At 42.9% G+C, this 13,085-nt stretch overlaps 1 protein-coding gene across 5 annotated transcripts in view; it reads left to right on the top strand.

The window, feature by feature from the left end:
• myocd (myocardin) overlaps positions 1–10,021 on the top strand; it is a 31,881-nt gene extending 21,860 nt beyond the window's left edge. For 2 of the 5 annotated variants that reach the window (XM_080454515.1, XM_080454514.1), the window contains 10 exons: positions 29–213; positions 2,089–2,193; positions 2,363–2,697; positions 3,200–3,359; positions 3,472–3,999; positions 4,624–5,151; positions 6,370–6,513; positions 6,976–7,098; positions 7,435–7,492; positions 8,037–10,021. In XM_080454515.1, the coding sequence (XP_080310641.1) occupies positions 29–213; positions 2,089–2,193; positions 2,363–2,697; positions 3,200–3,359; positions 3,472–3,999; positions 4,624–5,151; positions 6,370–6,513; positions 6,976–7,098; positions 7,435–7,492; positions 8,037–8,674 (2,804 nt within the window). In that variant the 3' untranslated portion in view covers positions 8,675–10,021. The remainder of the gene's footprint in view (positions 1–28; positions 214–2,088; positions 2,194–2,362; positions 2,698–3,199; positions 3,360–3,471; positions 4,000–4,623; positions 5,152–6,369; positions 6,514–6,975; positions 7,099–7,434; positions 7,493–8,036) is intronic. The other 3 variants (XM_080454516.1, XM_080454518.1, XM_080454517.1) reach the window with 3 other exon arrangements.
• The last annotated feature ends 3,064 nt before the right edge of the window (positions 10,022–13,085 follow it).

Here is a 13,085-nt window from a genome sequence, read left to right as displayed (position 1 = left end):
TTACCTCTGTCTCTCTCTCTCTCTCTAGTAAACCATGGTAAGTTCCCTAAGCAAGAGGACTCGTATGCCTTCGAGGAGGACAGCAGCAGTGACAGCCTGTCTCCCGAGCAGCATCACAGTGATGAGTCACAGGGATCAGCCTGCCCTTCGTCTGAGGCCGTTGGCAGCGCGCCCTCCTCTTCCTCCTCTCCTGCCCTCACCAGCCCAAGACAGGTGAGAGAGAACTGTTGTCTCTCTCTCTCTCTCTCTCTCTCTCTCTCTCTCTCTCTCTCTCTCTCTCTCTCTCTCTCTCTCTCTCTCTCTCTCTCTCTCTGTCTCTCTCTGTCTCTCTCGGTTCTCAAACTTTTTCATGTCAAGGACCCCCAAATCTGTTGGCCTTGTTTATCTTTCTGTGTTTTTTTAACTACTGAAACCCTGCATACTTTGTTGACTGGGGTCCCCCAGGGGTCTAACCCTCATTGTCTCCCATCGACACCAAATCTCTTCGCTGAAAATAGCTGCAACTCGCGTTATGAGCTTGCAGATCAGTTTTTTTTATTTTACTCATGTTCGCCTATTATGTCACGCCCAGAATAGGGACGCTAAGGTTCAAGTGGTTTAGTCCTTCTTCTGACGTCTTCCTCTGTCGTTGAAAAGAAGAATCTCACCTCAGACAGTTGGTGACTCGTATAAACTGATGCCTACGATGGCATACAGTCCATAAAGGCTTTGGTTATACTGCCCTCGTATGGCGGCATGAAGACCTACACTATCTTCCCCTGATGTTCCGTGGTCTCTGGCGACCATGAGTATATACCTAGGCAAGTGCCATTTTCCTGCCTAGCACCCTATGTGTCACTCTGAGTAATGCTGTTGGCTCTGTCAAACAACACAAGTCTCCGCATTCCAGACTGTCTACCTTCCACTGGTGACGTCATCCCAACGGTCCCTTGATTGAAACAACCACCAGAACGTTGTTGTTTTCTAACTCCTTATTATTCTCACCTGTGACATGTTCCCGTTTAATTGACAAAGTCTGGCTATCCAACGACAGTTGGAACTGTTTGTTTGGACATTTCAGAATACTGTAGAAAATGTATAACGTCAGTGGACCTCGGTTTTAAACGGAGAAAAAAAAATGCAGTTTTGTTTGCTGTCCAATTCACACTTTGTATTAGCATTCTGCCAGTGCATTTGCCAGACATGAGGGGTACGATAAAACTCATGGCAATGTCAAAATATATGATTGATTGGGCATGCTTGTCAGAATTCCTCTGCAAATGCTGTCCGCGCAAGTGAAATTGATTCCCTCCGAAATGCTACTTAGAAGGTACACAGCATTTTAAAATGTGTGCGCATAAACATGTCATGTTTTATAAGGCTCGGTCTGGAGTTTTAATACATTTTGCTGAACATTTCATTTTCCCGCATGACCTCGATTCCCGAGAGGTTCAGACGTTCTTATGTAGCCGCTTTGGAATTCATGTTTCTTCGACCAATCACAGTAATCCAGCGTGACGCTCAAACTGCAGGCAGTCCGTGAGATTCGACATCGATGACAAACACAATAACCAAAGCAATTCATCAGGCGTTTCAAAGCTTTCGCTGGGTCCAAATCTTCTTCAGAAGTCTATATGTTTGGTTTAGTGTTCTTTTCCCCCCCTTCTTCTTCCTTCAGCTTTTTAGTTATTACTTACTGTTGCATCAGGGAATAGTAGACAGAAAGAACAGTGGGTGAATATGAGAAGGTGAAGAGAAGGGCTAAGTGGGTCTGTCCATCAACTCTTAAAAGGAAGTAGAACCATCTGTAGCTGATATTCCAGATAATACACTGTAAAATCCTCCGTGTTAATTTATCTCTTGCTCGGAGTTACAAATTGATATATGAACACTTTTACAGTGTGTACAGGCACAATCATTAACTTTTTTAATTTAGCAGATCTTGCAACATTTATCTCTTCTTCTTTAGTCTCTCAAGCCAGACATGCATTCCACAATAGGGGGGTTAGACAGCCTATTTATTTTCTACACAATTTTCAGCATTTCCGATGTAGACTGTTGAAAATTGTGTCGAGAGACAAATTTTACTACTTCTAATTCTTTGAACAGGGAGGTCCGTCCAGAGACCCACCTGATCAAAGCCAGGATGAGGGCATGTCGGGTGCCAACGGCTGCCAGACGACTCCACCCATACCTGTTCCTGCCATTGTCAAGGTCAGACCAACTTCAAAGACTTCCCTTAATTCACACAGTCATGTGAGATGTCTTCACAAGCCCGTTGTTTTTATTAGCTTTTCCATTTGGGCGGAAATGTACATGTTCACACACTCGTAAGAAATTGACCCTTGAACCCCCCCCCCCCCCCCCCTTTCTCCTTCACCAGTCCAAGACGTCGGACAAGAACCGACACAAGAAGCCCAAAGATGTGAAGCCCAAGGTGAAGAAGCTGAAGTACCACCAGTACATTCCTCCGGACCAGAAGGCGGAGAAGTCCCCTCCGCCCATGGACTCGGCCTACGCCCGCCTCCTGCAGCAGCAGCAGCTCTTCCTGCAGCTGCAGATTCTCAGCCAGCAGAAGCACGCTCACGCACAGTCGCACACGCACCACTCCCAGCAGCACGCGCACACCCAGCAGCACGCACAGCAGGCCCATCAGGCTCATCAGCGGCAGCCCAGTTTCAGCTACCAGCCACTGCACCCGCCCGCCCAGAGTCAGAAGTGAGTTCAAAACCTGCCATCAAAAACAGTGAATGGATTAGACCAGTGGTTTTTCAAAGTGGGGGGGGGGCAATGGTAAACGAGAAGAAAATTATAAAATATATAAAATATTTTAAATTTCAATTCAAATTTTGAGCATTCACTCATGGGTGTCAAAAATGTGCATACTATCGTCGCAAATTGTACGCAAAAATAGCAGATGTACACGCTCACAATGCATCACAAGATGACATGTTGTAAGCTTGTAGACCGGCTATTTTTGCTATAATTTTTTTAATAATAATACATGAAAGCCATTTCAACATTTGGCTATGGCTATTTGGCGGTCCATGACATGGGAAAGGTTCTGGAAACCCTCCCATTAGATCGTCCATGAAATTATTTGTGTTTTACGTACGCCAGTGTAATTAATAACTCTCCCACACTTCATTTCACTACCGGCAATGAATGTTGCTACCTTCTGTAATTGTGACAAATCACCTTGAACCTTCTCCCTTGGCAGAGCGGCCAGTGATCAGCTAACAGGCTGTAGCTCCAATGGCCCCGCCGGCGTGGTCCACAGCAGCTCCTCTTCGTCTCCGTCCAAGACCGCGTACCCCAATCAAACTACCATCTCACCTGTCAAACCTGGCCCTCTGCCGGCCAATCTGGACGACCTGAAGGTACACAACTCAAATGCTGCACTGTAAATATCACAATATCAAATCGACAGATGCCAGGGTTATTTGAGCTCGTCCATGTAATTAAAGATCTCTCTCTCTCTGTCTGTACTAGGTGTCAGAGCTTAGGCAGCAGCTGCGTATCCGCGGCATGCCCGTCTCCGGCACGAAGACCGCTCTCATCGAGAGACTCCGGCCCTTCAGGGACTCCAACGCCGGCTCCTCGCCGTCGGGCTCGAGCGACATCACCACCATGACCTTCCCCGTCACCCCCACGGGGTCCCTGTCCTCCTACCAGTCGCCGCCCTCCTCCTCCTCGGGCGCGCTCTCCCAGGGAGGCTACTACCCTTACCCCAGCACCTCCTCCACGCCGCCCGTCTCCCCGGCCTCCTCGGACCTGTCGCTCAGCGGCTCGCTCCCGGACAGCTTCAGCGACGTGCCCATGTCCTCCCCGCCGCAGTTCTCGCTCCAGCAGCCGTCCCCGGCCCAGCTCAGCTCGGAAGAAGGCCCGCCGCGCGGAGGAGGGGAGGGCGGAGGAGGAGGAGGCGCGGACGGTTTGGAGGCGGAGAAGGACAAGATGCTGGTGGAGAAGCAGAAGGTGATCGAGGAACTCACGTGGAAGCTGCACCAGGAACAGAGACAGGTGGCGGAGTGCTTGACGTTGCCTTTAGATTAAATCAATCAACAACTGCAATGTAGAAATACTCTGTTACAAGTGAAAGTCCGGAATTCAAAATGTGCTTGAGTAAAAGTACAAAAGTATTGGCATCAAAATGTGCTTAAAGTACCAAAAGTTAAAGTACTCATTATGCAGAATGTCCCATTTAAAGTTTTCAAATGTATACAAATCTTTTGAAAATAGCAGATCTACAAGCTCACAATGCGTCGCATCGCGACGCATTGTGAGCGTGTAGATCGGCTATTTTCAAATAGCCGAAATGTATATAGGGCTGAAGTGGTTAATGTATGTTTTGTAATAATAATCGCAATCTACAAACAAGAAACTAAAGTTTTCAAATTATTAGTAGTAGTGGAGTAAAAGTACAATATTTAGATCTGAGATGTAGTGGAGTAGAAGTAAACGTATTGGCAACAATTGGAAATTGGAAATACTCAAGTAAAGTACAAATAAATACCTCCAAATTTTACTCATGTGCAGTACTTAAGTAAATGTACTTAGTTACTTTCCACCACTGCACACAAGTATGACAGTACATTTCCACGCTATGACGCAACGTACTTAATCAAGTAGCTCTGCGTTTGTCAGGTTGAAGAACTGAAGATGCAGCTCCACAAGAGGAAGCGCTGCTACGGAGCGACACAGGACGCCGCCCCCCCGACATCTCAGCCCCGCCACCCCTCCATGCATCACCCGCAGACGCCGGCGGCCATGATGGGCCAGCACTTCTTCGGCGTGACCATCAAGCAGGAGCCCATGGCCCTCGGCTCCAGCTGCCCTCTCTCCTCTCCCAAGCAGCTGAAGAGCCCTCCTCCTGGGAGCTGCATGGACGACATGGGACACTGCGGCGGCGGCGGCGGCTCCCTATCCAGCATGGGGGGCCCTGCCGGGGCCCGCTGCATGGACACGACGGCCCCCTCCTCTGGCAGCCCCTCCACAATGTCCGCTTTCCTCAGTCCCCAGTGCTCCCCTCAAGACTCTCCCAGTGGAAACCCCTCCTCCGGCAGTCCCCGGCCCTCCTCCCCCAGCAACCCGTACCTGCTGTCTCCGTTGGGCAGGGAAGGTTGCAGTCACCCTCTTCTCCCCCAGGGCAACGCCAGGGCCCGGAACATGCAGGTATATATGTCTACGGTTTGCAATAATGTTAGAATCCTCAGAAGTACAGCTGAACAAAGAAAATCTAATTATTATTAATTATTATATAGAATATTTCCATCACGATTTAAACCATTAAGACCTGAGGCGATTCTTAAAAAAAATCTAAATCCTAACAGTTTTTGGAAAAAAATAAAATATATATTTTTTCAAGATTTTTCAAAAATAGCAGATCTACAAGCTCATACCGCTATGAGCTTGTATATCTGCTATTTTTGAATAGCCAAAGAAATCTAATGTGACACAGATGCGTTCCAGGTTAAACGGCATATGTCGTCACACATTTTTCTTGCCATTATTTTTTCCCTGAGCTCGAACGTGTATTGTTCTTGCAAATAAATAAATTAATGTCAGGATTCTGAGTCTGAGTATAGTGGAAGATTTAGCACATCTGAACCAAACTCAAGAATGCCTTGATTAGAAGTCAATTTTGGACCCCACTCTTCTCTTGTTAAAATAATTGCAGTCTCTGCGAGTTCATATTTATATTATTATTTGTATTTTTTTCAATTTATATTTTTATTATTATTTGTATTTTTTTTTCCAATTAATTATAGTTTAATTATAATTCTGATAGTATTGCTACTATTACCATGTAACTCTGTGCTCGGTGTAGCAGCTCTAATTCACTCCCTTCCCGCTGTGTTCTGTTATATGACATACAGTGGTGGAAAGTACTTTTACCTAAGTACTGTACTTAAGTACAATTTTGAGGTATTTGTACTTTACTTGAGTATTTCCAATTTCCAATACTTTTACTTCTACTCCACTACATCTCAGAGGCAAATGTTGTACTTTTACTCCACTACAATTATTTGAAAACTTTAGTTACTAGTTACTTTTTTCAGATATAAATTATTACATTATAAAACATACATTTACCAATTTAGCCCTATTTTATACCTTGGCTATTTGAAAATAGCCGATCTACAAGCTCACAACGCGTCGCGATGCGACGCGTTGTGAGCTTGCAGATCTGCTATTTTCTAATATATAGTACTTTTACTTTTGATACTTTAAGTACATTTTGATGCCAATACTTTTGTACTTTTACTCAAGTAAATTTCTGGACTTTTACTTGTAACAGAGTATTTTTATATTGCAGTATTGGTACTTTTACTCAAGTAAAGAATTTGAGTACTTTTTGGTCCACGACTTACTGTCTGTCCCCGGCTCCAGATCCAGCAGAAGAGTGGAGTCCAGCCCGTGAATTGTTCGTACCCTTCTAACCAAAGAAGCCTCCAGGGAGTCTATCCCAACTCATCTGAATGTGGTCTTAACCCCAGAGCTGCAGCCAAGGCCAATCCTTCTAATATGCAAAAGGTAAGAAGTTCAGAAAAGAGCTATGTAGTAGTTTTCGTGTTGATACTTTGCTGGATCACCTCCTCACGTTCCCTTAACCATTTTTTCTCTTTCTATTAATGTGTTGCCTTTCTCTGAACCCTGTACACTAGTCCTCCTCCATAGCGGTTCATTGTTACTGTACCTCCATCATACCTCTGTTCTTTGGACAGTTTGCCTGCTTTATCACATTGTTTCATGTTTACAAAAAAAACTCTGTTGTTCACAACGCCAACCATTACTTCTTCATATATTTAAAAAAAAAAGAAGTTAGGGATCACTTTAAGGGTGCCCTAGTGATTTCATCACTAGGGCTTTATTCGTGTTTCATTCTGCGTTTGTAATCTACACTGTCTAACAGTACTCTCTCATTCTATCCTAGAAAAGCTCCCCTTCTCCAATTGGTAGGCTGATTTAACTTTTAACCTATTTTTCATGTACTAGATGTCAATATTGCCCTCTCATCGGCAAGGTGGCCAAAAGTGCCAGGTCTCTGCCTTCAGTAGCTCAGAATCAGCTGCGTCAGACTTAAGACAGCCCCCATGCTATGAGGATGCAGTCAAGCAGGTAAATTCCAATCCATGCAAAAAAAATGCATTAGATGATGGCTGGCCAAATTATGATTAAAAAAAAAAAAAACGTACTGGCGTTGCTTTAATATCAGTTCACCCCTGTTTCTTTCCTATCATTTTTCTGTGCATCACCCCGTTACGCACCACTTTGTTCATTGCACTTCACCTTTCACCCTTCATTAAGTTTAAGTTGGTCTCTTTGATGGCTTGACGCTTCGCTTGTGAATTTCATGGCGAGAAGAGAATCGGCTTGAAACGTGTTGATAATTCGGATTACATATGAAGGCTGTGTGTTGATAGACGTTTTAACTGTTTCTATTCCGATTTTCAGCAACTGACCAGAAGTCAGCAGATGGACGAACTTTTGGACGTGCTCATAGAGAGTGGAGGTGAGTCGAGGCCTACGATACTCCATCTCATTTGAGTTTAGTCACTTTGTTAACCCATTGAGACCTGAAGTCGATTCTACATGTCTCCTAAATCTCAACAGTATTCTGAAAAAACAAATGTTTCTATATCAGTGGTGCTCAATCTTTTTCATGTCAAGGACCCCCAAAATGGTATGTATTTGGCCACGGACCCCCATCAAAATATGTTGTTCCAGGGACCCCCCAGAAGCAAAGATTTGAGTTAAAAATGTTCGTTTTAAAAATATATATATTTAAAGATTTGCACACATTTTCCCGATTTTTCAAAAATAGCAGATCTACAAGCTCGTAGCGCGGCACTCGGTGCCGCGCTATGAGCTTGTAGATCTGCTATTTTTGAATAGCCCAAAGTGTAAAATAATGCTTTTAGCTCAAATCAAAAAATGACACATTTCCAGGTCTTAATGGGTTAAGAGTAGTTTTGATTTAATGACGGTGTGGCTGGCATTATATTAAATCCCACTCTGTTGCTGTGACCCTCAATCCCCCTCCCTTTCTGTTCAAGAGATGCCAGCTAACGCCAGAGAAGAGAGGGAGAGGTCTTCTATAACCAAAGTTGTCCCTCACATTACTGTGTCCCCAGGGAGTGCCGGCCTCGTCGTCCCAAAGTTCCACAGACACTACGCTCACCTGTCCCCCTCCCAGCTCCCGTACGACCACCCGTCCAATCACATGGCCGACAGCCACCTGGAGACCCTGCTGGGCGGTCCCGTCGGCCGGGGAGGCGAGGTGGCCCTTCTCAAAATGGCCGCCGAGGACGGAGGGCAGGAAGACGAGCGGAACGGCGGGGGAGAAGGTTACGCCAGTCCACATAACCACCACCACCACCACCACCATCACCACCACCATCCTCAACATGCCCACCAGGACAAGCTCCTGGCTCACAGAGACCTGATGGACGCTCCAAACCCACTGTCCCCCATCAACAGCAAGGTGTCCCCCGTTGCCGATCAACAGGGGATGACCGGCATGACCTTTGGTGAGTCCTCGTGGGAGACAATGGAATGGCTGGACCTGACGCCACCTAGCTCTGCCACGGCCTTCCATGTCGCTCCACCGAACGGGCCCAGTATCTTCAATACAGAGTTCCTGGATGACATTAACTTGAACTCTGCCATGGACCTTCACCTGGAGCACTGGTGAAAGCGGTGCGAGCAGCTAGTGTTGACCAGACACAAGCTAGTGGCAGCTAGGAATCAGCTAGCAGCCAGTTAGCTGTCAAACAGTAACACTATATGACACCAACTAGAAAACTAGCCACTAGCCATGGACCACTGGTTAACAAGAGATCAGCTGCAATACAGACCATCTACTAAAAAATGCCAATGAATGATACCAATAATACGTCTTATCACAGATTTAGTTTAAGTGCCAATGTTTGTTCCTGCACTGCAATGGTTTGACGTGTCATCACACACAGGCGGCCATTTGTAAAGATCCAAAGATTGCTGTTTAAGTCAGGAATTTGATTAGAGAATTATATTTTGCCAAAGACTTTATTTTTCCCACTTCAATATGGAAAATTGTTGCTGTCATATCCAGCGTCCAATGACAGGGTGCTTTCTGCCATGATCTTTGTCCTCAAGGACAATGATGCGCACAACTGCCAAATCAGTCACGGATAAGGTAATGATTTTCTGTAAGTGAATAATGAAATAATGGTTACCTGTACGGGATTTATGCAAGAATTGCATTCAATCATGTCAGTGTTATTCCAACTAGACTTGAAGACACATTTTTAACAGTCGTTGTATGCTTTCTGAGTCTGAGTTTTTGTTTGTATTACTGGAAACAAGAAAGATTATAAATCGAATTGGATTACTTAGTATGGCCAATTTGTAAATAATATGACTATTTTTACTGACAGAGACAAGTTGACGTCTGCATATTTTGTCAGTGGTGTGGGAGAAACACGTTGCAACCTAGAAACAATTGTGTAATCAGTTTATTTTATGTAAATATATGAGAAAGAAATTTGTACTTTTCACCGGTAGCTTAGTACACATTTGTCACTTTTTGCTTCAGCCTAGATTATGTGTGCAGAAAAGATTGTCATTCCTTCCAAGGACCTTTTTTATACAAGTTTATTTTCACTCTATTTGGGCATATTTATTCACAGAATGGCTTGAGGAAGGTTGTTGTTTTTGATGTTACGTATATGAACAGCCTTTGGTCTTATCACAGATTTACTGAAATTAACATTGCTAGTGTTTGAGATTTTCCATCATAAACTATTACAAATGTATTCTTCAAAAACACAGAATATAAGGAAACGCTAGTTCATTTTTCCTGATCCCCCCCCTTAATTCGCTGCATTTTGTAAAGAGAACTATAACTATAAAGATATTTTAATGTAATTTAAAGCAGTGGTTCTCAACCTTTTCAGGCTCTGACCCCCCAAAATAATCTTGAATTTGAAATGACAAGCACTTGTAGGAATTGTAGGAGTTGAGGCATTACATTTAGTTTGACTCGGTTCCACAGATAAATATTGTGGAAAATAGCCGATCTACAAGCTCACAACGCCTCACAACGCGAGGTGTTGTGAGCTTGTAGATCGGCTATTTTCACAATTCTTGCCGCTTTCTTATATTGGCCAATGTTTGACCAGTTTTTATAGTAGTTTGTTGATTACTTTTAATGCATTAATGGTCTTTTTTTCCTTTCATTTTTTGAAAAGGTATTAAAAGTCCTTAAATTGTCACTTTACTGTCATCTGGGGACCCCGCCCAATATCATGTGGGGACCCCCCTGGGGGTCGGGACCACAGGTTGGGAACCACTGATTTAAAGGACCACCTCAGCCATTTTCAGCCTACCTTCATTACAATTGGTCCTCACTAGTGCTCATTATTTTCAAACAAGATACATTTTTTATCAATGCCATAACTAAGGCTTCTATTTCAGCACGCTAACTTTGCAGGAAGAGAAAGTGTATATATATATTAGCATGGAATCCCCAATTATGATGTCGTTGGTAGGCAGGTTTCTCTACTGTCCATTGTCCACCAATGAGACGCAAAGAAAGTAGATGAAAATTAATAATAATGAAAATCTTATGAGCATTTGTGAGGACCAGGTATATGAATATAAGGTTGAAAAAGGGTGAAGTGCTCCTTTAACTTAACACAAAGCCAGGGGAATGTAAAAGAAAACTGTTAAAAATGTCATCTCTATTTTTCTTTCCCAAATATACTTAAAATGTTTATTCTGTCCTTATAAATTTCACATTTCTTTGTATTTCCAAGACCATCACATGAAGATATTTATTTTATTTTTCATTTATATTTATACATTATCATGTATTTATACTGACATTCCTTTATGATAGATTGGGATTTCTTTTTTTATTTCCATTGCTACCATTTTGACCATGCACATTTCTTAGCCAAAATTACTCTTAATAATATGATGCAAAGTGAACCGACCACTCAAGAAGGAAATTAATTTTCTTAAATAAATCTTCCTGAGGGAAAAATATGAAGCAGAAATGACCAGCACTTGTGAATAGGAATAAAGTAATATATTCAGATCTTAACTGTGAATAATACTGCACATAACACAGCATAAACTTGCACCCTAGCCTATAACTAGCTGTCATAATGTGAGCAATTTTTGATACTCTAATTCAAACCGTCTCAGAAGGAAAAAGAAAAAAGCTTAAAGCTCAGCAAGAAGTCAATTGGTTTGAGATTTCAACTAACATGAATGAAAGCACCATGGCCATCTTGTTTGGCAATTAAAATGGGAGAGGATTCATTCTGCATTCATAATTATGTGCCTTTAAAACTATGAACGAGCATTTGTTCTGATTTGGCATTTTGTTTTTTTACCAAACATTATTTTTTTCCTGTTTCTTACGAATTAACTGTTGCACTTGTTAAGCGGGTTTCTATGGTCACATGTACTAAAAAGCCCATCCTCTTCAAATATACTGAAGTTGAGTTCCTTTCTTCTCTTTCTAACCCGTTTTGCATAGATTACCAATATCTACTGGCCTTTGTTTTATGTGATGAGGTTGATTTTGGTGTCTTCCGTTATCAAGTAAAAAAGAAAATGAAAAAAGATAAATCACATCTGACAGAAGCTTCCTTGTTGCTTGGCCACCGAATCGCTTTACTATTTTGTAAAATACAGTATCTTTCCACTGCCATGTATACTGTCGAGCAATAAATGTATCACAGCAAAAGTATTTCTGCCATTACCTTTTATTGATGTCCAATTCACAAGAAGAACACCATACAGGTTTGGAATCTTTCAATGTGAACTTTATTTTTAACCCTCGATAAAGATACAATATAATACTCATTGCCCTTGATATCTTATAATCTAATATGAACATTCTAGTAAATTGCCATTTATACAATATGTACTTCTCATTTATATTCACCAGTTGTATTGTAAGTTAGCTTCCCGTGTCCATATGTGAGAAAGAATTCTCTTGTGTCCATGATTCTGGCTGGTTTTATTACAAAGAGAAAACAGCTGACAGTATTCTGTCTCGCCAACAATGCATCTCTACCATAGTTGCAATGTGATGTCCCGCCCTCCTGAATATACCACAAATATGCAGTGTCCCCGAAAACCCCTGACATCAACACATCGGTGGCCATTTTCCAACATGGCTGACACCCCAATGTTGAATGGCCACCATCCTCACCCCTTTACACACACACACACACACACACCGTACAGTTTGGTTAACTAGCTAACTCCAAATTGTGTTGGTTTTTCCACAAAATGTACATATTGATCGTGGGTGACCCTGACCGGTAGACGTGGCTTTCTGAGAAAGAAAGACAAAAAGGGTGCGTCTCAATAGTCTCGAGAACGAAGCACCCCACCAGCTGCAGCTTTAGGAAAGCAGGTAAGGAGCAGGGATGCACATTAAGACTATGGAGACACACCCAGAATGTAATGCATGGTTTGGCAAAGGAAACGGAACATTCCATCATCAGTGCAAGCTAGAGGAACATGCCGAGTCACTGAAGAGCATGCCAAGTGGATTGTTGACCCCAATGAGCTGTTCAACTGTACAACGCTTAGAGGCCTATGTATTATTCTCAACTCGCTTTACACATTAACATTGGGTGATGGTTCATATTAATATCCTTTTACAGTATGTCACCACACATGACAACAGCTCTAAGCTGCTCTCGACCACTTGGACTGGGGTCTGCCAAGAACATCTTTCTCCATTTGGGAACGAGCCTCGACTGCTGTAAAGAACCTGCCAAGAACAGCAGATAAGATGTACTATATATACACACACACATTTACATCGGACGCTGTGTCCTAGAGCAAATTTATATCAGGCAATGTAGCATTTGATGTGAGAAATCGTATGTTGTCCCGATCATGTATCAAGACAGAAACTCTCACAGATTGCATATAGGAAAAAAAAAGGAACCTAAAACAAAAAAAGTAAAGCCACGCTACCCTGTCAATCAGCTTCCAGAAGAAAAATACTTTTGCATACGCATTCATTTAGCACGAGTGAAGGTGCCCACAACAAACTGCGTGATAGAGTGTGTGTTTTAGACAGTAGGTCTATC

The sequence above is a fragment of the Gymnoscopelus braueri genome, assembly GCF_963280865.1.
Source record: "Gymnoscopelus braueri genome assembly, chromosome: 17".
Lineage (NCBI taxonomy): Eukaryota > Metazoa > Chordata > Actinopteri > Myctophiformes > Myctophidae > Gymnoscopelus > Gymnoscopelus braueri.
This window is presented reverse-complemented; position numbering and strand designations above follow the sequence as displayed.